General features: G+C 35.7%; 3 protein-coding genes and 2 non-coding genes across 5 annotated transcripts; all 5 read left to right on the top strand.

Annotated features, from left to right (window-relative positions):
- Positions 1-11,203: 11,203 nt before the first annotated feature.
- LOC115950773 (cold-regulated 413 plasma membrane protein 2-like) lies at positions 11,204-14,559 on the top strand. The gene is made up of 4 exons (XM_031068014.1): positions 11,204-11,706; positions 13,254-13,361; positions 13,477-13,547; positions 14,062-14,559. The coding sequence occupies exons 1-4, from the start codon at positions 11,531-11,533 to the stop codon at positions 14,313-14,315; spliced, it is 609 nt and encodes a 202-aa protein (XP_030923874.1). The 5' UTR covers positions 11,204-11,530; the 3' UTR covers positions 14,316-14,559.
- Positions 14,560-17,960: 3,401 nt separating this feature from the next.
- On the top strand, positions 17,961-18,051 carry LOC115951073. Its single transcript, XR_004083209.1, has one exon. It is a non-coding gene; the product is annotated as a small nucleolar RNA SNOR75 (small nucleolar RNA).
- A 51-nt stretch (positions 18,052-18,102) lies between these two features.
- On the top strand, positions 18,103-18,168 carry LOC115951046. Its single transcript, XR_004083184.1, has one exon. It is a non-coding gene; the product is annotated as a small nucleolar RNA Z105 (small nucleolar RNA).
- Positions 18,169-21,799: 3,631 nt separating this feature from the next.
- LOC115950342 lies at positions 21,800-22,249 on the top strand. Its single transcript, XM_031067551.1, has one exon. It carries the CDS (start codon positions 21,800-21,802, stop codon positions 22,247-22,249), a length of 450 nt encoding a protein of 149 aa, XP_030923411.1.
- A 444-nt stretch (positions 22,250-22,693) lies between these two features.
- On the top strand, positions 22,694-23,278 carry LOC115950344. The gene has a single exon (XM_031067554.1). It carries the CDS (start codon positions 22,694-22,696, stop codon positions 23,276-23,278), a length of 585 nt encoding a protein of 194 aa, XP_030923414.1.
- The last annotated feature ends 361 nt before the right edge of the window (positions 23,279-23,639 follow it).

The raw sequence follows: 23,639 nt of genomic DNA on the forward strand, positions 1-23,639 counted from the left end.
AGGCCAAGGAATCCCCACCGTTATATCTCCATCATGCCGTAAAACGTGGGAAACACAGAGCCGCCCGCATTTAATGAGGCCACGCTTTACCTTCCAAAGTCTCCAGGAACGTGTCTCGGGCAGACGAAAAGTCTCGGGAACCGATAGGTAATAAGGATTGACAGGCATTGACAGGTGTCTGATGTCATCAAAACCCTCCTATCCGTCCGAGGAGCCGGATAGCAGGATTTTGAGGGACTATTGTGGGGCCAGGGAACTTATGATCTGACCCACGCTCTACTAAGGCCCAGGGCCCGTGCCGAGGAGGGTATTTGCCGAGGACGAATGGGGAAAGGCCGAAATGCTGGGGGCACAGCTGAGGATGACTCTGTCCTCGGTACTCCAAGACTTCAAGGGGAAGAGCAACATTTCGTTGAAGGCTGCCCCCAAAAAGCCTCCTGAAGGAGATGCGAGTAGAATGGGACCCACGTGGGGGTACGGTGCGAAACTGGTTTAGGGTAAATACGTCCCCTCCGCATTAAATGTACCCGCCGACGTCCTAACCATGTTAATGAGAAAAGACGCTTGGACAGGGTGACTTCAATCATCGCAACTAACAAAAAGTAAGGAGGGACAGCTGATGGGACGGGTACTGAAGTAGGCACCTGCCTGATCAATAAGTGGAGGGCTAAGATCAACCAAGAAGGGCTATATAATGTGAAGGTTGATGCACCAAGAAAAGGGCTGGGAAAAAGGGCCAAGAACTAGAGCCTCCCAGTCCGCCTCCAAGAGAAAGACTCATCGAGCAAACACGATTCAATTCTGTATGAACACCACGAAAAACCACCGTCCGGTGACCAAGGCCTAGCCTTTCAAACCCACGCTCTATAAATGATATTGTTTGGGCCTTTTTATGTGCAAACCCAACATTATTATGGGTCGTTACAAATTGTGTCCTTACAAGTAGGGTAAGGGAATATGTTAGTCATTTGATTGGATTTATCGAGGATATTTCATAATCAAATTTTATTCACCATTAATCAAGCATACATGAATCAAGGATCCATAAATCAAGCAACTACGCCAAGCCTAGTAGCCAAAGTAAAAATTGTGCTAAACAAAAAGAAATACTTAAATGATATCATTTAGAGTATCATTTCATCTAAATGGTATTCATGATGAATAAACTTTGATTTTGAAATATCATCGATAGGATTGTAATGGCTAGTGGAGCTCTTTGATTTTTATTAAGATAAGTTGTTCCTAAAATGCAAGGGTTATCTTGAATAAAAGTAGTAGTAGTTTATTGGAATAAAATCATCAGAAAACCATTTATGCAAAAAAATTGGTTAAGGTCAAGGATTCAGGATTCCTTAGTCGATCCTAATTTATTTTTAGTGTTTATCCTTTAATTTCCATAAAGATTAAGATCCATACATACCAAAAACTATAACTTTAGAGGGAAAAAAAAAAATCCAAGATTACATACCAAAAGAGTCAAAAATTACCAAGAAAAGAGCCAAGAAGCTAATAGCACAACCTACAAAAGAAATCTGAACAAAAACTAAATCAACTATTTTTCAAGTAATTAATACTTCTTCCATCACAAGAATTTTAGCTAATATCAAGAACTAATTTGTACCTCTCTCCAAATTAAAACTTGAATAGAAGCCCTCTTTCTCTTTGCTTAGTTTGAAAATTATTTTTGAGTGAAAGTCTAAATTCTAACTCTGATGAAGACTGAAAGGAGCCATTGAACCAACTGATTTGGGTTACTTTCTTTTAGTTTATATTAAGAGCTCTTGTTGCTCTTTGGAAGAGCAAAAAATGAACATGTTGGACTAAAATGTGTTGATTTTGGCTTGGTGAGAATAGATGGTGTGCAGATTTTATTTTTATGAGGAGTGAACAAACGCTTGTAATGACATTTGTGTTTAAGGACTAAAATGGTTGCTTTCTAATTATCTTAGATGTGTTTGGAATTCTACCAAATCTTAGGATAGTTATCTAAAATTTACCGTTGTTAATTTGGATCTGGCCCTACATCATGTTCTTTGCTAGGCGCCAATTTGAAAGAGCATAGAGAGCAATGTTTATAAATGTGCAGTCACATACGGTTCAAATACAGCTATATTTTATTGATTTTATCATACTACAACACACTTACTATGAAAGTTGTGTGACTGTATGTGATGATTAAATAATGAGTAGAAGCATAAAAGAGAAAGCATGTATTAAAGGTTTACGTGGTTCAACCTGACAACCTACGTTCACAACGAAAAAACCCTTAACGAATACATATTGATATTAAGCATTTGTGTTACAATGAACTTAATGTAAAGTTTATATACTGGAGAATACTTGACTAATCCTAAGCTAAGTGTAGACTAAACCTAAGGTTAATATGCTTATTTAACAAGTACATTGGCTTACAATTGGTTTAGGTCACTTAAACTATAATACATCTAACACTTATATATAATTATCTATACTATTAATAACATGATTCCCTGTTTGGGTTTCAACTTTTTGCGTACTAAAATACCCTCACACAAATTCTTAAACTCTCTGAACTACCTCTATCTTTTAGTTAAATAATTTTAAATTAAAAAACATAAATTGGTTAAAAGAGTAATTTATTGTTTCTAAGTTTTAGGGTTTTCCTTTTATCTTCTCTATTCAACTTAAAACTTAAGACATTATCTCTATCTAATTTTGAATATTATTCCACATTACCTAATATATTTCTTTGTAAAACAAAATATACACAGTTATTTATATATTGCTTTTCAACATTATAACACTAAACCAAAAAACAAAATCAATAACAAAAAATTTATTGTACACACAAAGTACATGTGATGAGTCTAGTAAATATATAGTGGTATAGATAACTTTCACCCGTATGTTTGCACTTACAAAGCCCACATAAAGTTAGCCAAGTTTCTACTATAATTAATGATATAGTACCGTTAAAAAAAGAGATTGATCCTCTTCTATCTAGCAACACCCTTTGGGGAGACTAATTAATGCGCGGATGTACTTAGAGCATCCACAACCGGTTTTGCTATCTCATCTTATTTTACCATCCCAAAAAGCTACTTTATCAATTATACCATACCATTTTACAATATACCTAACATCCCAAAATTCTATTTTTTCCTCCATTTTATTTAAATATTCTATTATATTCTTTTTTTACTATTTCTCTTTTTCTATTCCTTTTCCTCTCTTTCTCCCTCAACCTCTAGCAGACTAGCACCGGTTTCAACACAGAGCTACACATAGAGACCCATGATACACCTATCCAAACCCATCACCACACACACAGAGCCACACACACACAAACACAGGTAATCACTCTTTTGAAACAAATTGTTTCATTCTTGAAAAACCACGACAAAAAAGATTAAGAATCAAGATTCATAAGTTTCATTTTCTCTTTGTTTTTCCTCAACTTTCTAGGAAACCAAACAGTTCACAAACAACAACAAAACCTGGAACCTTCTCTTATTTTCTTTCATCTTCACACCAAACAAAAACAGAACACAATCCAAGAGTTTCAAACCCAAAAAAAAAAAAAAGACTAATCAAACATGCAAAAGAAACCCACCACACCTCCAAAGAAACCCACCACCGATGCCTCGTCGGAATCACGATCGAAGCCATCAAAGCTCCGATTCAAACCCATCGGAGCTCTCACACCGATCCAAACCCAGCCCACCAACCCACCGTCATCAAAACCCACGATCTCCACCATTGTCAAAACCTACACCTCCAAAGAAACCCACCACCAATGCCTCGTCAGAATCACTATCGGAGCCATCAGAGCTCCGATTCAAACCCATCGGAGCCATCGAAGCCATCACGCCGACCCATCCGATTCCACCGTTGAGGAAGCCACGGGGTCTTGGGTCTGAGAAGAGAGCAGAGAGCAAATGAGAAAGAGAGAAGGAAGAGAGAGAAAAGAAGAGAAATAATGAGAGATGAGAGAGAAATTCCCAGGTTAAAAATGAGGAGAGAGTATTAAAAAATTATTTTTTTATATACCATTCAGCTATAGTACCATCTTACATTTAAGATGGTACTGTAACTATATGCCAAAAAAAATTTAGCATTTCCCATATGGCCTTCCAACTACTGAGCGTGTTTTGGGCTTGAATGGTAAAAGGAGCTTACATTTGGCATTTAGCCTTTCCAATACTGATGCTCTTGCAAATTGAAAGGTGCTATGCTACCCATTTTGAGTTTCTCACGTATTTATTTAGCTAGCAATGAGTCTCTTTTTGACGATACTGAAAAAAGCAAGATTGTGATGACTAAAAAGAAACCGTACATCTCAGTATATAAATCCATGTTCCAATCATGCACATGATGGTATAATATGTTTACACAGGTCGTTCAGGCTTTGGCTGCGTGCTGCCCCATCCATTGACAGAAATTTCCCCTTTTCAAATACCTTCATTTTGAGTTGTTGATCAACATAACTATGTGTTGAGGTCTAAAAAGTCACAATATTGCACCAAGACCTAAAGTGGCATAGAGAATTAAACTCTATAAAAATAAAATACTTGAGCCTGCAATAAAGAAAAAGATGGTAGGCCCAAATCCATTAAGGGTTTTGAGGAGGAACCCAAAGTCACGAATGGGTAAGCCTTAGAACTCATTAAACGAAGGGAAGAATAAAAGGCCAACCCACCAAGGTCAGAAAATTGTTAGGGAGCCTAGTGGTAAGAACTGGGCCGGGGTACCTAGGGACTGCCAGGAGCTCGGGATCCTCGAGACGTGCAATAAAGTTAGGGTTGGACTAAGACAATTCAAAGGGGGTGCCAAGAAACACAAGGAACGAGAACAAATATGTCCCTATCAACCACACAATGATGTAGAAAGGAATCAGAAGGCTTGAGAACCAACAATTCATGAACAAGGGATTGGTGCCTCGAGGAACCCAGAAAGAAGAACCATGAAGGGAAATGGCTCAAAAACTTTCAACCTAGCAGGAAGGAATCAACCCACTTGGGAAAAATGACAAAAGGAAAGGTAGTCAAAAGTTGAGTCTGAAAAGGTGGGAACTAGAAACCTTGAAAGGAGAAAGACCCAAGGTCAGCTCTTTAAGACGTACCAGAACGGATAGACAGCAGAAGGCTTTTAAGGAAGAAACTCCAAAAGAAGAAAATAATGAGGAATGAGGAAGGGGCTAGCCACCAATGTTGCTGACACAACATTGGTTCTGGAACCCAGGAGAGCAAATGGAGGGAATCAGTGGTACTCCGGGAACCCTAGGATGACACTATAAAAAGGGGAAACAACCAATAGTGAAGGGCATTCAGCAACAATGAATTAGAATAGAATCATTGAGAAAACTTTGTTAGAATTCAAAAAAGGAAAGAAAAGAGAGGGAACTACCGCCTAGTATCATCAAACAGTTACTAGAGAACACACTCGAATTTAAAAAGATTCAAACTTTGCAAGCCTTAGAGGCTTAAAGAGCCATCTAAGTTTGTATTTTTGAACTTATTTGGATCTTGTAACACATCCTAGTGAGCATAATATATTACACAATTAAGAAAGTAATGGAATATTTCACATTGTCTTAAGGTCCCCCTAACGTTTTATTTTGTATTATTCTTTACCACATTGCCCATTTACTGTTTCTTGTTGTTCAATGCATATTTTTCTTGTTTGCTAGCATGTATGTGTTGTAGGATTCGTGTTCTGTGCACCATTTGGTTCGTAAAAGGCCCGGGGTCCTTGTTTCTACTTGGGCTTGGGCACCGTCCAAAAAGGACCTACACACTATGTCATTTGTTAATTGAGTAAATTCCAAGTAATTATATTGAGGTTTGGAGTAGTGCTAAATATATCCAAGACAATTAAAAAGTAACCATTTTAGTCCTTAAACACAAACATCATTACAAGCTGTTTGTTCATTCCACCTAAAACAAAATATGCACAACAATTTTTCCATTTCCAAGATTGAAATGTTCAAAAAGGGTACCCCACACTCATCCGCTCCCACCAGCCTAAATGCATTTTGCAAATGCAAGTGTTTTCTAGTTTTAGTCCATTTTAGTCTAGCTATGGGACCCATTATTTGATAATAATCCAAACAAACTCAATTGAAATGCAAACGGTCTAGCAAATCACGTGTGATGAATTAGTTAGATATATACACAAGTGCAGTCTCTAATGCATCTTGACGCATATCCATATAGAATACCAATTCCTATCAACATCATGAATGATCGATGTTGTTGGATGTTGTTGGACCTTGATGGACAAGCAAAGAAAACAGAGTTGGTGTTACTGCCATTAATATCTATAAAACATAGTTTGCAAAAAAAAAAAAAAAAAAAAAAAAAACAAGGATCCTGGCAACCAAAGTAAAAAATGTGCTAAATAAAATAAATACTTAAATGATATCATTTAGAGTATCATTTGTTATTCATGATGAATAAACTTTGATTCTAAAATATCCTCAATAGGATTGTAATGGCTAATGGAGCTCTTTGATTTTTATTAAGATAAGTTGTTCCCAAAATGCAGGTGTGGGGGCCAGTTAATCAATAATTATTAAAACCGTGTTAACTGGGCCTGTGGCCCATCCGAGGATTTTAAACCATCCGAGGAAGCCCACATAAGGTTATAAGGGGAACCAAATGAAAAGAGGAGTAGATATCATATGAGATGGGTCCAGTATTCGACCGAGGACAAAATCCTTCTCGGTAATATGTGTCCGAGGACGACCTGAACGCCGTATTGTCACAAACACACTTCGAAGCTACATTACCACTAAAGGTGGGACATGGGGCCAAGGGTAAGAAAGAAAAGATAAACAAATATCTTTAACAACTGCTGCATCCGCATTAATTGCCTCTCAACCAACTCTCTGGCCGCATTAATGTGGAGGTGATGCCTGAACAGTGATGAAGCAGCCTTACAGCTGCTGGTTGAAGGTTCCAGGAAGTGTTGGATAGGACAGGAAGGGATCCCCCGAATCCAACCTACACGTGTGTGGTGAAGATGACACCAAGAGGGCAATATATAACATGGAAGAATGCATTGAGGAAGCAAATCAGAACTTCTAAACAATTGATGCTTAGAAGAAAATCCTACGAAATAAAGAACTTAGCTTGTTTCAAGGATAAATTGATAGTAATATTTGTATTAATCCATCTAGAAACGTTAAGTTTAATCGTTTTTCTTCTGAAGTTAATCTAGTTCTTTTATATCCACGCTCTATAAATTTATTGTTTAGGCCTTTAGCGTTCAAACCCAATACGAGTTTGGGATCGATACAAATTGAGTCCTTACAGCAGGGATTATTTTGAATAAAAGTAGTAGTAGTTTATTGGAATAAAATCATCAAAAAAACCATTTATGCAAAAAAAATTCTGTTAAGGTTAAGGATGCAAGATTCCTTAGTTGATCCTAATTTATTTTTAGTGTTAATCCTTTAATTTCCATAAAGATTAAGTTCTTTATATACCAAAAACTATAACTTAGAGGGAAAAAAAAAAAATCCAAGATTACATACCAAAAGAGTCAAAAATTACCAAGAAAAGAGCCAAGAAGCTAAAAGCACAACTTACAAAAGAAACCAGAACAAAAGCTAAATCAAATATTTTTCAAGTTATTAATACTTCTTCCATCACAAGAATTTTAGCTATATTTTGATATCAAGAGAACTAATTTGTACCTCTCTTCAGATTAAAACTTGAATAGGAGCCATTTTTCTCTTTCTCAGTCTTAAAATTATTTTTGAATGAAAGTCTAAATTCTAACTCTGATGAAGACTGAAAAGAGCCATTGAACCAAATGATTTGGGTTACTTTCTTTTAGTTTATATTAAGAGCTCTTGTTGCTCTTTGGAAGAGCAAAAAATGATGTAAACGTGTTGGACTAAAATGTGATGATTTTGGGCTGACGAAAACAGATGGTGCGGGGTACCTTTTTGAACATGCAGTCTTTGAAATGAAAAAAAAAAAAAAAAGGCAGTTGTGCAGATTTTGTTTTATGACGAGTGAACAAATGCTTGTAACAGCGTTTGTGATTAAGGACTAAAATGACTGCTTTTTAATTATCATGGATGTGCTTGACATTAAACCAAACCTCAGGGTAGTTATTTGGAATTTAACATTGTTAATTTGGATTTGGCCCTACATCATGTTCTTTGCTAGGCCCCAATTTGAAAGAGCATAGAGAGCAATGTTTATACATGTACAGTCACATACGGTTCAAATATAGCTATATTTTATTGATTTTATCATACTACAACACACTTATTGTGAAAGTTGTTGTGTGACTGTGTTTGATGATTGAATGATGAGCGGAAGCATGAAAGAGAGGGCATGCATTAAAGGTTTACGTGGCTCTACCTAACAACCTACGTTCATAATGAAAAAACTCTTAATAGATACACATTGATATTAAGCATTTGTGTTACAATGAACTCAATGTAGAGTTTATATACTAGAGAATACTTGACTAATCCTAAGCTAAGTGTAGACTAAACCTAAGGTTAATATGCTTATTTAACAAGTACATTGGACTACAGTTAGTTTAGGCCACTTAAACTATAATACATCTAACACTTATATATAATTATCTATACTATTAATAACATGATTTCCTGTTTGGGTTTCAACTTTTTGTGTACTAAAATACCCTTACACAAATTCTTAAACTCTCTAAATTACTTCTATCTTTTAGTTAAATAATTCTAGATTAAAAAATACAAACTGGTTAAAAAAGTAATTTACTATTCCTAAGTTTTAGGTTTTTCATTTTATCTTCTCCATTCAACTTAAAACTTAGATACTATCTATCTCATTTTTAAACATTATTGCACATTACCTTATATCTTTCTCTAAAAAACAAAATGCACATGGTTATTTATGTATCACTTTTCAACATTATAACACTAAAAAAAAAAAACAAATAAATAATAAAGAGAATTATTGCATGTACAAAGTGAGTGGATGAGTTTATTATATGTATGGTTGTATACAGGACTATCACCCGAATGCTTGCACTTACAAAGCCCACATAAAGTTAGCCAAGGTTCTACTATAATTAATGTTATAGTACCGTTAAAGAAAAGAGATTGATCCTCTTCTATCTAGCAACTCCCTTTGGGAAGACTAATTAATGCGCAGATGTACTTACAGATTGAAAGTTGCTATGCTACCCAATCTGAGTTTCTCACGTATTGCTGTTACTCCACTAGGTAGCTTCCACTGTCAAGTACTCTTACAGTTTATGCTTGTTAATGCTATTTATTTAGTTCCAGCTCTACCAAAGTAAAAGGTGATATTTGGAAGTTGAGTAGGTGACCCACCATTATATTGAAACCGAAAAAGGAACTCTAGCACATATGTACCTTTAATTACCCTTCCAATAGGAAGATATTAGCAGATGTGCAAGCCAGTTTTTAACAACAAAAGAATGTTTCAAAAAAATTGTACACAACAAAAGAAGAAGAAAGAAAAAAAACGTGATTTAAATCAATTACGATTCTATGAATTTAGAACAGCTATTTTTCTCTTCTACTTTTGCTTGTAATTGGGCCTGGGCCTCTTGGCCCAAAAGTCCAAAACAAGAAGGAAGACTTGGACCAATGAGGACGGGCCTAATCAAAACGGGCCCCAAATCCCTCCATGAGGTCCAGTTTTAGAGAAGAGAGGTGACAACTATTGCAAGTCCTAGGAAGGAAATATCCGACAAGGATCCACCCCTCTAAATATGACCTAGGAGTTTTCCCTCCTTGGCGATGTGTCAAGACTCATCTATCACTGAGAATGTAGGTAAAGGATCGTGTGGGCCGAACAACAAGCAATCCAACAGGTTTGAAGAAGGATGCTTTTGGAGAAAGCAATCACCCTCACCGCATTAAATTCATTTCACCTACTAGCAATGTTGCATTAATAGTTGAATGACACACCAAAACAATGCTCAATAGTTTGACCACCAGAGATGGAGCCAAAATTTAGGGTTACTGAGTTAGGTGGCGGCTCTGCTACTATCTATGTGCGGCAGCTCTAGCCTTTGGCTTTATTACTTTACCACTAAGGATTTTTGTTTAAAACTTTTTAAATAGCCAAGTTGTTTGTTTTGGGTAAAATAGATTGATTGAGTTTAATATTTTTTTAACTTTATTATTGGTAATTTTTGTTGTTGATCCAATTTTTTTGGGCTTTCATATTTTGTTTTTAATTTAATCTATTAATTTTTAAGGCCTTTAAAAGGTGGAAAATGCTAAAAACAACAATTTTTTTTTTCAAATTACTAATGTGGTGAGTGATTATTGGTAAGTAAAAAGTGATGCAAGTGTGTGAACCAATAAGAATTTGCTACCTCAATAGTTTGTGAAAATGTTGTAAAAAAGTTTGTAGCTATAACATTGCTCTTAAAGGAATTGACGACATTGTTAAGGGGGGCAAAGTGTAATTTTATTGAACAAAATTGCTAAAATTAATACCTATTAATTTACTAATATTTTTTTTTAAAAATTTGGGGAGGCCATTGCCCCCTAGTCAATATATAGCTCCATCCATGCTGACCACCACCCATTTCTGCCTCAAAAAAAAGGGGGATGAGACAAGTATCTTTCCCACTTAATATCATCCCAACAAGTGGACAGTGCCTCCAAGGGTAAAAATGGGGATGGGGGATCCAAAAAAAGCTTAGAAAAGAACTAAGAGAGAGTGTTAAGATCAAAGCTAAGAAAATACTGAGTATAACTCAATACCTTTGTAACCCCTCTTGATCTTTCTAATAGCGGTTATTAATGATAAGATTCCTACTTATTTTATATTTAGTGTTTTTTTGTTATTGTTCAATCAAGATTTATCCATCATTTAGTTAAGTCCTCAACCAATCTTTACAAATTAGTTGTTACGGTTTAGACTCATACCCCGAGATAAGAGGTTTGACCCCACACAACATGCATTACCGAGATCATGAATTGGGCTGACAATTTAAGTCGAACTAGGCTACTTGTACTAGACCAATTAAAGTAGAAATTAAAACTAGCATTGGGCTCAATAGCTCTAAAAAATTGGGCCGGCCGACAATGCATGTGATGAAACGGACAAACACGTTTCACTCTATCATGAAATACACGTAAGCAAAGAGATGACACTGAAAGTAACAGTGCCTCGTGGACAGTGAGTCAGTGATCCGAAAGTGGCGAAAGCATAGATAGGAAGCAGTCAGACAGAATAGATTAGAGAGAACATTGGAACATTTTAGATTCCATGGCCCTAACTGACTTGAGCTTAAAACAACGCCCAAGTAGGTCCCCCACAGTTAAAATTGTCCCCCCAACCCGAATTGACGTAAATTCCATCCATTAGATTGACATGTAGCCAACTAAGCTGCTTCATAATCCTGCTGTCTTTTTTCTAATTAAAGTCTTTGGCCACTTATGTGTGACTTGCCTTCTTGCTATATATCTATATCTGCTTCTCATTCCCACTTTGGTCTTCAAATTCCTCTATTTTTGTAGTGGGTTTAGATCTGAAAGAAAAAGAAGAAGAAGAAGCAGAGAATGGGGAGGAATGAGTATTTGGCTATGAAAACTGATCCAGCCACTCAGGATCTCATCAACTCTGATATCGATGAGTTCAAGATTGCTGCTAAGAGACTTATCAATCATGCCACTAAGCTTGGTGGCCTCAGCTTTGGGACCTCTTTTCTCAAATGGGTCGCTTCCTTTGCTGCTATGTGAGTACTTTCTTTTTATATATTTCGATTTTTGTAGTTAGTTCTTTTCTTATATCTTTCCCGTTGTTTGGTAGTAATTGATGTTTTTTTTAGTGTTTTGGATGTGAATATATTAAGAGTTGCGTCATTATGCATAGAAATGGGAAAGTGACACTATTTTTTGTTTCTATGAATGGAATATTCCCATGTGGAAAGTGCTAACTTTTATTGATTTTCAATTAAAATTTTTGAGACTGATGTTTTGTTGATTTTCTTATTGTCAAAGTCAAACTGTGCTCCGTTTACTGCTTATCTTCCTTATCGTTTTTGTACACATATTCGGCATAATATTTTGTTAATTGTGCTTTAGAGCTGTGCTTTAGTGTAAAACTTTGCCTATTACACACACGAGGTCTCGTTCTTTAATATGTTCTGAGCCCCAAATCGTTTAAATTCATATATGTAGACAAAAATTTTGATCTTATTATAAGCTCAATATATTAGACTTACGAACCTAAAGCAAATATAAATAGATTTTAGATGGATGAAACGGAACTTTTTAAATCATATATGGGCAATTCAAACCCAATTCAAATCATGGTTGTGTTGTGTCTGAATTACTTTGTGAAAATGTAGACCCTGGTATTTGACACACTTGTGAGGCACAGACGTATATTGTTTGTTATTTTGTTCAATATCCCACAACTCATGGTCATGGGAATCTATTTGCACCTACCTCTATTACATATCTTTGAATCATATTACTTCATTTTTAGTGAAGCCCTTTTGGTGAGATCTCATAATACCGAGATTGTTAGATGATTGGCACGAGCCCATATGAATTAATTTTGATTCATCAAACAGGACTCATAAATTTGACAGTATGGTATGCCAAGTTATGTACAAAATGTCCCGATTATATCAGTAATCGGTTAAATGGTATGAGTGAGAACTCAAGCATGATGAGGAAGGACTCATGATTTGGAGTGTTATATGATTGCCTTAGCAACTATTTATGAACTATATATTCTCGGGAAAAAAAAAAAACTATGAACTATATAAGTTGTTAAATGATCTAGACAGCCAGATCAGAAACTCTTTCAGTATTTCACTTATCTGCAGGCATACCGCAAGGCAATAAGGTATCAAGCTTTTCAAGTGTACTTCTGATTATTTTCTTTCAAGGGTATCAGTGGAAAGAGATATGGACCATATGGTATAAAGAACAATTCTTAACTCCCCTCTCCCTTTCAAATAAAAAATACATACCCAGAAAGATATAAGTTTATGATGAACAGAACTAACAACAATATTCAGAGTGAATCCAATAAGATTCAGTTTAGGACTTTTATGTTAATGGTAATTATTGAATGTCTTATATTTGTATGAACAATCTAAACTTGCATCTCCTGCAAATAGTTGTGGCAGATATTAACCCTGATGCTATTGAAACAAATGGATGGCTTATTCTTTAGTGTACTAAAATTCCAAAGTGTATCATGTTCTGTTCTTCTAATTGTCATATTTTGTGAATTAACAACATTTTTTTTTTTCAATTTTCAATACAGTTATTTGTTGATATTGGATCGAACCAATTGGAGAACAAACATGTTGACTTCACTTTTGGTTCCTTACATTTTCTTCAGTCTTCCTACCGTGCTGTTCAATTTTTTTAGGTGATAATTCCTACTGGGTGCACCTACTCTTTTTAATCATTTTTCTTGTTTAAATTTTCTTTTCTGACTTCTGCTGAACTTTACTTTTAAAAATTTTTACTACAAAATCATTCAGAGGTGAGGTGGGGAGATGGATTGCTTTCATTGCAATTATACTAAGGCTTTTCATCCCACGACACTTCCCAGGTATGTGCTGTGCCATTCCCTTCTTCTTCTTCTTCTCTGTCCACCTTTGCTTGAAAGTTATAATGACAGATTCACTAGTGCAATTGTAATTTCTAGTTACCAGTGTTGAATTTGATTTATTAAGGTTTGGGTGTTTATTCTCAGAGATTCTGAATAATAAGTTGTGCGTGACATTGTGTAAAAAAATCAATCAGTTGAAACTGGACTCATTATGTCCATTCCAATTTTGCAAGTTAGCTGAAAAAAAAGTTAATAGTTATATACTTTCTATTCACAATGAATTGATTTCTCTTTGCTAAGCAGTATCAAACAATTTATTAGAAAGTAAATCATTCTAACTGCTCACATGAAGATGGCAAAGAAGGCACACACCTTTGTTGTCTTTCTGTACATCAATTGTACAAAGACAGAACAAAGCTAAAGTTTGCTTGTGTTAGCCGACTATGTTGCTTTAACTATGTTATAGTAATGGTTTAGTGCCTTCTTATAATCCTGTTAATTGATGACTCTGCAGATTGGCTGGAGATGCCAGCTTCTCTTATTCTTCTTCTGGTTGTGGCTCCTAGCTTCTTTGCAGACACCTTGAGGGACAGTTGGGTTAATTTGTTGATATGCCTTATCATTGGTTGTTACCTATTGCAAGAGCATATTCGAGCATCTGGTGGATTCAGAAATTCCTTTACACAAACCCATGGAATTTCAAACACTGTTGGACTTATTGTTTTGTTGGTCTATCCTATATGGGCACTGATCGTCCACTTCCTCTAGGCTCTAAAATTGTCCAAGCCATGGTTTTTCTTCATTCCTAAACTCCAAGCAAGCATTTTATATTCAGTATTTATATGTGAGGCCCCATGTATGATATGTGCCAACCATTGTGTAAGACTTCATTTTATTTTCTGCATCTCTATGTAAGACACTGTAAATGACTAAGTGGCACTAAGTTATCTACATCTGTTAGTAATTTGAATAGATGAAGCTTTATTATGATAAAAACCTTCTGGTTCTTTAATGCTTGAGTGAGTTCTGGCTATGGTTCTTCGAGGGAACCAGGCTTCCTAGATGAAAAATGGGGATTAAGTGAGATTCATAAGAATTAGAGAAGGAACAATTGGCTTACCATTTCCATAACATCCTATTACAAAGGAAAGCAGACATTTATGATAGGCATGCTGGTGTACAACCTCATAACAAGTGACTTATTCTCTATTACTATCAACCAACTCCAACAGTCTAATTAGAATTGGGCACATGGCAGCTGGCCAGCTGGTATGACAGTAACTAATTGCTCCTATCAGTCCTAGGACTCTGCTAAGCACACAGCAGCCAGCAGCTCATTTAGCTCAATCACAGCTGTGGTCCTATAGCAGAAGTAATGCCTTCATGGGAACGGGCATATAGCTCAATACACATGATCTTATCATATATTATAATGCCTTCAAACTGAGTTAGGAAAAGGAATGGGGTGCAAGTGTTGGATCGAGTTTGTGTAAGCTTTTATTTTGAAAAGGAATGGAGTACGAGTGTTGGATTGGACTGAGTCTGTGTAAGCTTTTATTTTTCATATCTCAGGCTCCCTGTGGCCTGTGGGCGGGAAGATAATGATAACATTAATCCAGCAAACAATAGTTATTATTAGCAATAAGAAAGTTCAATTATCTTAGAATAAAAAGAGAGGAACAAGAAAAAGAAAATTATACCTTACATTGACACCTTCGACGTGTAGTGAAATTAGCTAATACAGTAATACCTAATTTTTAATAAATGACATTCTGCTCCCATTCAGAAAAAGGAGTAGAGTGTCATTTATTTTGATCATTTTTAGAAGTGGACTGTTATGTATTTAAAATAGTTTATAGAATATATTTTGTTAGTTTTTATATTCTTATCATTAGTGATAATATTTTGCAAGATGCCAACTAAAAGGTGAGGCAGCATCCGAACGAAATGTCCCCTCATCAGTCCCTCCTCCAATACAAGATCCTAAACCACACTAGGTTAATGAATTAAATATTTTGTAAACATTTTTTCAGGAAAGGAAAAAGTTGTTAATACTTTTTAAATTTTGGAGAAAATATTTCTAAAAGTGATTAATTATTGTGTGTCCTTAGAGTATATATTAGCAAAATCTAACATTATATATATATATATATATGGCACAGACCATAAATTTGTAGGCCTCTTGCTGATCTCTACGGATGATTCCCCATAATCTTGAGTCAAAAAGAAAAAAAATTCACTTTTATTATTCATTTATCACTATTCATTTGTCACTGTTCACCCGATACTGTTCATCCATTACTGTTCATGACACTGTTCACTCCAATTTTGCCTATTTAAGGGGGATTGTCCCTTATATTAAAACAAGCTTTTATTTTAGAATTTTCTTTCCTTAGAACTTCTTCCCTTAGAAGCCTTCTTTGAGAGAAAGTTCTTTGCTTCTATTACCACTATTTCCTACTACCTCACAATCTTGTATTAGGACTAGAACAAGTTTTGTAACTGTTGAGATCTTGTAACTACTACTACTGTAAGTGTTTATTTTACTTTCAATAATAAGTATTTTCAATTTTTTGTTCATTACACTATTTGTTGCTACCGTCATCTTGGACGGATCTAAATTTTTATTGCTTTCATATATATATTGCTTGGCTAGTTCTACCGCCTTACTATTGTTTTAAATTACTTTGATTATAACTGCTATATCGCCTATATATATATATATATATATATATATATATATTCTTAGTGATTGTCATAATTAATGCTACTTTAAAATTGAACTACATGTCTAGTAACTGGACCAAAAGTTAGAAGATAAGAAAACATCACAGCACATTGCACAGGTACAACTGAAAATCCTATGATTCAATTACTCACATAAAAGTCACAGATCGTCATCTACAAACCAGAGTCCACTGGATAACAACAAATGCATTAGAAACCTCTTAGAATTACCAAAAAAAAAAAAGAAAAAAGAAAAAAAAAAGACAAACGAAATTTCTATCATACCTTTGCACAGTATACCATTGCCTTCATATAGTCCCACATCAGGCTGCACATCACTACAGTCAAGTGAGTAAAGGCTTTCCACATTTGTAGCTACTGCAATTACTGGAGTCGGATTACAGAATATTGATCTTAAATTGTCGTGTTCGTCATTCAAATTGCACATCATCAACTCAACTGCTCCTCAATTTCTTTAGCTCGACGTGGTTTGAATATTGTTCCATGGGTGTTTTCATTCAAATTGTACGCTATCAAACTCGTACTATCATAACTAGCATCCAGCATTAAGACCTCAACATTATTGTTTGACAAGAATATAGGCCTTAGAAAAGGCCTCAAATATGGAATAGTGACCAATCTAGTCCAACAAGTCTCCTTTATCACCCATACCTCAACAAATAATTTCTTGGACAGAGATAGATACAGGTGCTCTCCAAAATCCCCTAACTCTGATAAATAGCCCCATTGAGCCTAGCTCGTTAATATTTTGTAATTAACAATGGAATAATCATAGCCGAAACCAAAAGAGAAGTTCTCATCAAAAGAATGAGATTTTGGTCTTGATCTTGGTATTTCCCTGTAAAATCTAGTAGATGGGTTTCAAACCAAAAATTCAGACGTTTTTGTGTCCCAACTCCCAATCAAAGAATTCAACACATACCAAACCATTGCAAGAAGACTACTTTGCGTCAATTTCATTACTTTTTCTTGCAACTATCCCTCAATGAAAAACCAACATCAACTGCTTCAAATTCAAATCCCTCTTCGTCATAAACAACATGGTTTTGAGATAGAACTTCGTAATCAAAGAATTGATTAACACGATTGTTGGTCAAAACAACAACGTTCATGACATTCATGTGGTTAAGGTTATGATTTCCTACTTAGTAGTTTGGGCCTGTTGGGCTCGTCAGCAATACGTTAATATGGACCCTCAAAAAAAAAAAAACAGAGTAGACAATTGGGCTACTTGTTAGGTCCAACATTTAGCTACGGTGGTGAATGGTGATGGTACATTGGTAATTTTAGATAAAATGAAAACCCTAAAATCTAGGCCCTAACCTTAAAAGTTAAAACCCCCCAAACCCTAACGGCGTCTTTTCTATAAAAACAACACTATATGTTCATTGCTTCTCACCCAGCCTCCGAAGTCTATGATGCCCCCCTTGAAATTCTCTTCATCTTTTGCAGTTTAGGTACTTTCTTGATTTTATTTGATTCCATTGATGATTGCTTTCTTGTTTTTTTAATATTGTTTCATTTGTTTTACTCACTTTGCTTTTTCTCAATTACTGGGATTGTGCTATGATTTAGGATTTTTTTTTTTTTTTTTTGAAATAAAAAATATTTTGCAAAACAATGATGATTAGTGTGTGTAAGTACAAAGTATGGTAGTTGGGGTTTTCTCGGTGATGAACAAAAAATGATGACGAGTCCGATCTATTTCCATTCTTTTAAAATCGTGACGACAAACCGAGGCATTTGTCTGAGAGACAACTCCGTACCTTTTTTCATTCTCGTAATCTGTTTTTTAAATTTTTATTTTTAGGCATAATGATGAAAAATTATCTGATAATTTCTTGTGATGAGAATTACCTCCTACTCATACTGAATGCCTGTTTGATAAAAAGTTTTGATTTAATTTACAAGACATGGAATTTCTTTAGAAGTTAATTTGTTTATGTTTTTTAGTATTGAGAGAGAGGGAGGAGGATGTGGCGATGATGATAAAGCTATCTCACTCTCGAATTTGATTGAGAAGCATCGATGATTTTCACTTCAAGCACTTTTGAGCTGCTTCATCTCTCTCTCTTACACGCTTTTTTTTTTTTTTTTGTGAGAGCAAAATCAAATGCATATACCATTTCATATCAAAGATACAAGTTGATGCCAGATCGTAGGAGGCAGCCATAACAGATATGATTGGATGCATACAAGGCTAATTTAAATTGATATTTCTATCTAAATAGAGGAGATTTCTTGTAACTAAACACTATTCTAAACAAATTGTTTTATAATCTGAATGTGACAACCAAAAATTTAGAACACTTTCAAATGCTATTTTGAATTTTCAGTACTTAAACAACATATTAAACAACATATTTCCAAGGACTTTTTTATTTACACGGACTTTTTTATTCACAAATATTTTCAAAAAATATAAACAATATTATTAGAACAACTGAGAAGTATTCTCTATTCGTGCCAACCCATAACATGAATTTCCAAGGAACCAATCTAATTGCATTTATTACTTAAATTTCAAATAATGTTAATCCTTCTCTTTTAAGGGATAGGTTATATTAGAATAAATTACTAAGGCTTTTAAGAATTCAATCAATCTTAACTTTCTATGAATTAAAATAAGAACCCTAAAGAAAACTCAGTAAGGCTATTAACTTGGTACTACAAGGTCAAAATTTGACTAAAAACTTGGATGTAGCATAAATTACAACCAAATCTGTAGCCACACTACTACTCATATGGGATGGATCTCACAATTGTGAGATTTACCTCATGTGTAAAAGATGTTAAACTCACATGTCACATTATAAATAATATCATCAACTTTCGTGTAGTTGACCCACTTGTGTTCGATTTGTTGGAGAAAACCATTTGCATTTTTGGTGTCTGTTCCATATTGAATGAATCATTGCGTTAGAAATATGTGATCATGAAATTTCATTTATGACATAATATAAGATTTTATTTTTAGTATTTGTTGATTTTTATTTTTTTATATGTAATTTTCATTATTTTAAGATATAAAGTTTTATTTTCTTGATTTTAGGTATTTTAAACCATTTTGTACTCAAATTAATACTTTACTTTTATGGTAAAGTATTAATTAGTATATTTTTTAGAATATTTTCAGAAAAGTATCACTTCTTTCTAGTGGATTCCAGATATTTCCTAAGTGTCTCTTGAATTCACAAAGAAAAATCTAGAATCCAATAGAAATAAGAGTAGAACTTCTCTGAAAATATTATTAATAAAATACTGAACTCTGATTTGAAAATATATTTAAATATTTGGAGGCCAATTAAAAGTCTCATAAAATTTGTTTGACATGAACAAATATTTTACAAGAGATTGTAATTAATATCTTACCGTAAAAGGACACTTAAGGTCCGTTTGGATACAATTTATTTTTGCTGAAATTGAAAACTAAAAGTTGAAAACACTGTAGCAAAATAATTTTTAAATATGTGAATAGTATTGTGGACCCGTGAACAGTGCACTTTGTCTCTTGTACAGTGAATTCATGTAATGTTACTGTTCATACGCACTGAATGAAAAAAAAAAAAAAAAAAACACTGAAAACGTGAACTTGAACATGGATCCAAACACTCACTTATTTAACTATAAGAATATTTTAAAAAAACACTTAAAATTAAGCAAATAAAATCCATTTTCTAAAATAACGAAAATTAAATAAAAATATCAAAATCCAATAAATGATGTAAAAATAATTCCCAAAATTTTATCCTACATCAAAATTTAACATAACCCAATAAAAAAAGAAGTCATAGTACCCAAATTTTCATTAATAAAAATACATTTTTTGTTTTGAGTAATGCTACCATTATAATTTATTTTATAACATTTTTACAAACTGTTAATGTGAACAACTTTTATCGATGCCTACTATTAACATCACATTTTTATTTACCAATAATTACTCACCACATTTGTAAATTTTTTTGTAAAAATGTTTGTATCTTTAGCATTATTTTTTTTGTTTTTGTTTTTGAGAAATAATAAAAATACCAATTTAATATATCAATTATTATAGATTATTATTACTAGTGTAGGGCCCTTGGGCCCAGAAGTTCATTATTTATTCATATATTGGGCTTGTGGCCCAAGCTGAGAACGAGAATCTGCCTGAGGAGGAGATATCTTCGTCAGAGGAGATTGCGCTGATGAATAAAAGGTAGGGTTTGGTCATAATGGCTCTAGAGAGTGTGCTGAGGATGAAAACTTCCTTGGCCAAACTTAGCCGAGGTCCTGGAAGATGGATTGATAACAAGGATGATAATCCCTAAAATTCAGTTGGGGCGGACAAGCACTACAAAGATATAAGATAAGGATGAGCCCAAAAATATCTAGGAGAAAGTTGCTACCTCCGCATTAAATATACTGTAGCTAAACCCCTGACTGCATTAATGTAAAAATGATACCTGAACAGTGTATTTTAGCCTTACAGCTACTACCTGAAGACTTATGAGAAGTGCCAATGAGACAAGTATCAACCCTAACCATCTAGCATACAGGTGGAAGGTGGAGATAAAAAGGGAAGAGAGTATAAAAGAAGAAAGAGGAAACAAGATTGAGGAGGAAGAAATTGAGAAAAGAAATACTGTAGCAAACCACAATCAAACTTGTAACGTTATCTAAGAGCATTATATAAGAACTATTGTCCTCGGATTTTGCCGAGAACGTTCTTTCTTCATTTTATAGTTGTCCATTTTTATCTTTTTGTCATCAAGCCTATCTAGCTCATTGTTTGACAAACTAAAGCCCAGTTTTCCAACTCATTCCTCTACAAATTCATTCCTCTACAAATTCATTGTTTTGGGCTTCTTAGGCCTAAGTTCATCCACATGCTGGGCTAAGAACTCAAGTCGGGTTCTTACAATTGGTGCCATCTGTGGGAAATACTGGTGCGATAGTGAGTTAGACGTTGAACGATGGTAGGATCAAGTCCAAATCCAGCAGAATCTATGGGCTCTCAGCATCAAGATCATTTCTGTGAACTTGAGCGAAAGAGAGACTGGGAGGGAAGTGTACGCACTACACACACCAGCAAAAGTCAGTCTCGAGGTAAAAACCATATCTCTCATGAGGAAAATGCCAGAAACATGCAGAAGGAAATTGATCACCTAAAGAGAAGCTTATGCCATGAGCGTAGAAGGCAGCGCAGAAGGCGAGCTCTCTCCAATTCTGACTACTCTTTCGATGATGAGGAGGATCAAGACTATAGGTAAAGGTCAAGAACTCCCCCTGGTGAATCTTTCTTGTATGACAAAGATTACTGCCGTAGACGCAGAAACAACAATTCATCTTCGAGAGGCCTGGTAAATGATACTATGAATAAAGCACTCAACCAAGTTTCTAAATCACCCTTCACTCGCTGGATTAAGGAAGGAAGATTTCCTCGGCGGTTCACTCAACCCACTTTCACCTTGTATAATGGCAGAACGAACCTTGTTGAACATGTTAGCCATTTTAATCAAAAGATGGCGGTACATTCTAAGAACGAAGCCTTGATGTGCAAGGTTTTTCTGTCCAGTTTGGGGCCTGTGGCGATAAGGTGGTTTGATGGTTTGAGAGCAGGATCCATCAGTTCCTTTAAGGAACTCACCCAAACATTTGGGTCCCGTTTTATTACATGCAACAGAGCTCCTCATCCTTTAGCTTCTTTGCTATCTATGTCCATAAGAGATGGTGCAACTCTAAAAGCATACTCAAACCGATATTGGGAGATGTTCAACGAGATAAAGGGTGATTTTAAGGACATGGCCATCAATACTTTCAAGCTCGGCTTGCTTGCAGAGCACGGTTTAAGGAAGTCTTTGACGGGGAAACCTGTCACTAGTATATGTCAACTCATGGATCGGATTGACAAATATAAGAGGGTTGAGGAAGAACAGCTGCAAGATAAGGGGAAGGGCAAGATTATCCCTTAAGAGATGAGAGATTTCAGGTCAGAACGCTACAATAATAACAAACCTCGGCAAGATTTTGCCAGATAATCTAGACCTACAGCCCCGCAAGTAGTAAACACAGTGTTTCAAGAACTGGTGCATCAAGTTTTAGAGAAGATCAAGAACGAGCCGTACTTTAAATGGCCGAACAAGATGAGTGGAGATCCTTCAGGGTGCAACCAAAGCCTCCACTCTCAGTATCATCAGGACTGAGGACATACCACTGAGAATTGTTGAACATTGTGGAACCATCTGGAACAATTGGTTAAGGAGGGGAAGCTGCAATAATTTCTGTACTGACCCAATGGACAAGGAGACCAGTCAAGGTCACAGGGCCAAGGGAGTGCTTCTTCAAGGCCTCCATTGGGCACAATTAATGTCATATTTGCTGCGCTTGGAAGGACTGGCTCTCAACCTGCCAGGGTGATGTCTGTGACCAGGTCACCAGCCGAGGACCCAGACTCCGAGCCGAAGAGGGCTAGATTAGAGATCCGACCTTCATTGAGTTTCTCAGATGAAGACAGGATCAGAACTATCCAACCACATGGTGACACTTTAGTGGTCACCCTTCAAATAGGGGGGTATGATGTGAAGAGGGTAATGGTGGATCAAGGCAGTTGTGTAGAAGTCATGTATCCTGACCTGTACAAAGGATTGAACTTGAAACCTGAAGACCTAACAGCTTACGATTCACCTCTGGCAGGTTTTAATAGAAAGCTTGTTGCCCCGAAAGGTCAAATTAGGTTACCCGTGCAGGCCAGTTCAGAAGTGGTGGAAGTGGACTTCATAGTGGTGGATGCATACTCCCCCTACACGGCCATTGTCTCCAGACCTTGGCTTCATACCTTGGGTGCCGTTTCTTCAACTCTACATCAGAAGGTTAAGTATCTGTCAGGAGACCGGGTTGAGAAACTAATAAGGAACCAAACTATGGCTAGGCAGTGTCTCGTGTCTGCAATTTTGCATCAACCCACAACTGAGTCCTCGGACATAGTCAAAGAGGGTTTATAGCAGTCAATGTCTCCGAAATTACCAACGAGAGGGCCTGCCGAAGAGGCCAAACGTGAGGATTTGGAGAAATTCCCCATTGGTGATGATCCAAAAAAGTTTTTTCAGGTTGGGGCTCAGCTTCCATCTAAGGAGAAGGAAGAGTTGGTAGTTTTTCTTAAGAACAACATTGACGTATTTGCTTGGAATGCTTACGAGGCTCCGAGAGTGGACCCGAGCTTTATCTGCCATCATCTGAATGTCAATCCATCTGTCATCCCTAGGAAACAACCACCTCGGCTTTTATCCAAGGAGCATTCAGATGCTGTAAAGGACGAGGTGATGAAATTTAAGCGGGCTGGGGCTATTAAAGAGGTTTTTTTTA

This window comes from Quercus lobata, chromosome 6 (assembly GCF_001633185.2).
Source record: "Quercus lobata isolate SW786 chromosome 6, ValleyOak3.0 Primary Assembly, whole genome shotgun sequence".
Classification (NCBI taxonomy): Eukaryota; Viridiplantae; Streptophyta; class Magnoliopsida; order Fagales; family Fagaceae; genus Quercus; species Quercus lobata.

Coding starts and splice junctions, on each gene's coding strand:
- LOC115950773 (XM_031068014.1), top strand. CDS start 11,531: ATGGGGAGGAATGAGTATTTGGCTATGAAAACTGATCCAGCCACTCAG. Junction 13,362..13,476: donor GTGCTGTTCAATTTTTTTAG/GTGATAATTCCT, acceptor AAAATCATTCAG/AGGTGAGGTGGGGAGATGGA. Junction 13,548..14,061: donor CATCCCACGACACTTCCCAG/GTATGTGCTGTG, acceptor ATGACTCTGCAG/ATTGGCTGGAGATGCCAGCT.
- LOC115950342 (XM_031067551.1), top strand. CDS start 21,800: ATGGCGGTACATTCTAAGAACGAAGCCTTGATGTGCAAGGTTTTTCTG.
- LOC115950344 (XM_031067554.1), top strand. CDS start 22,694: ATGTCTGTGACCAGGTCACCAGCCGAGGACCCAGACTCCGAGCCGAAG.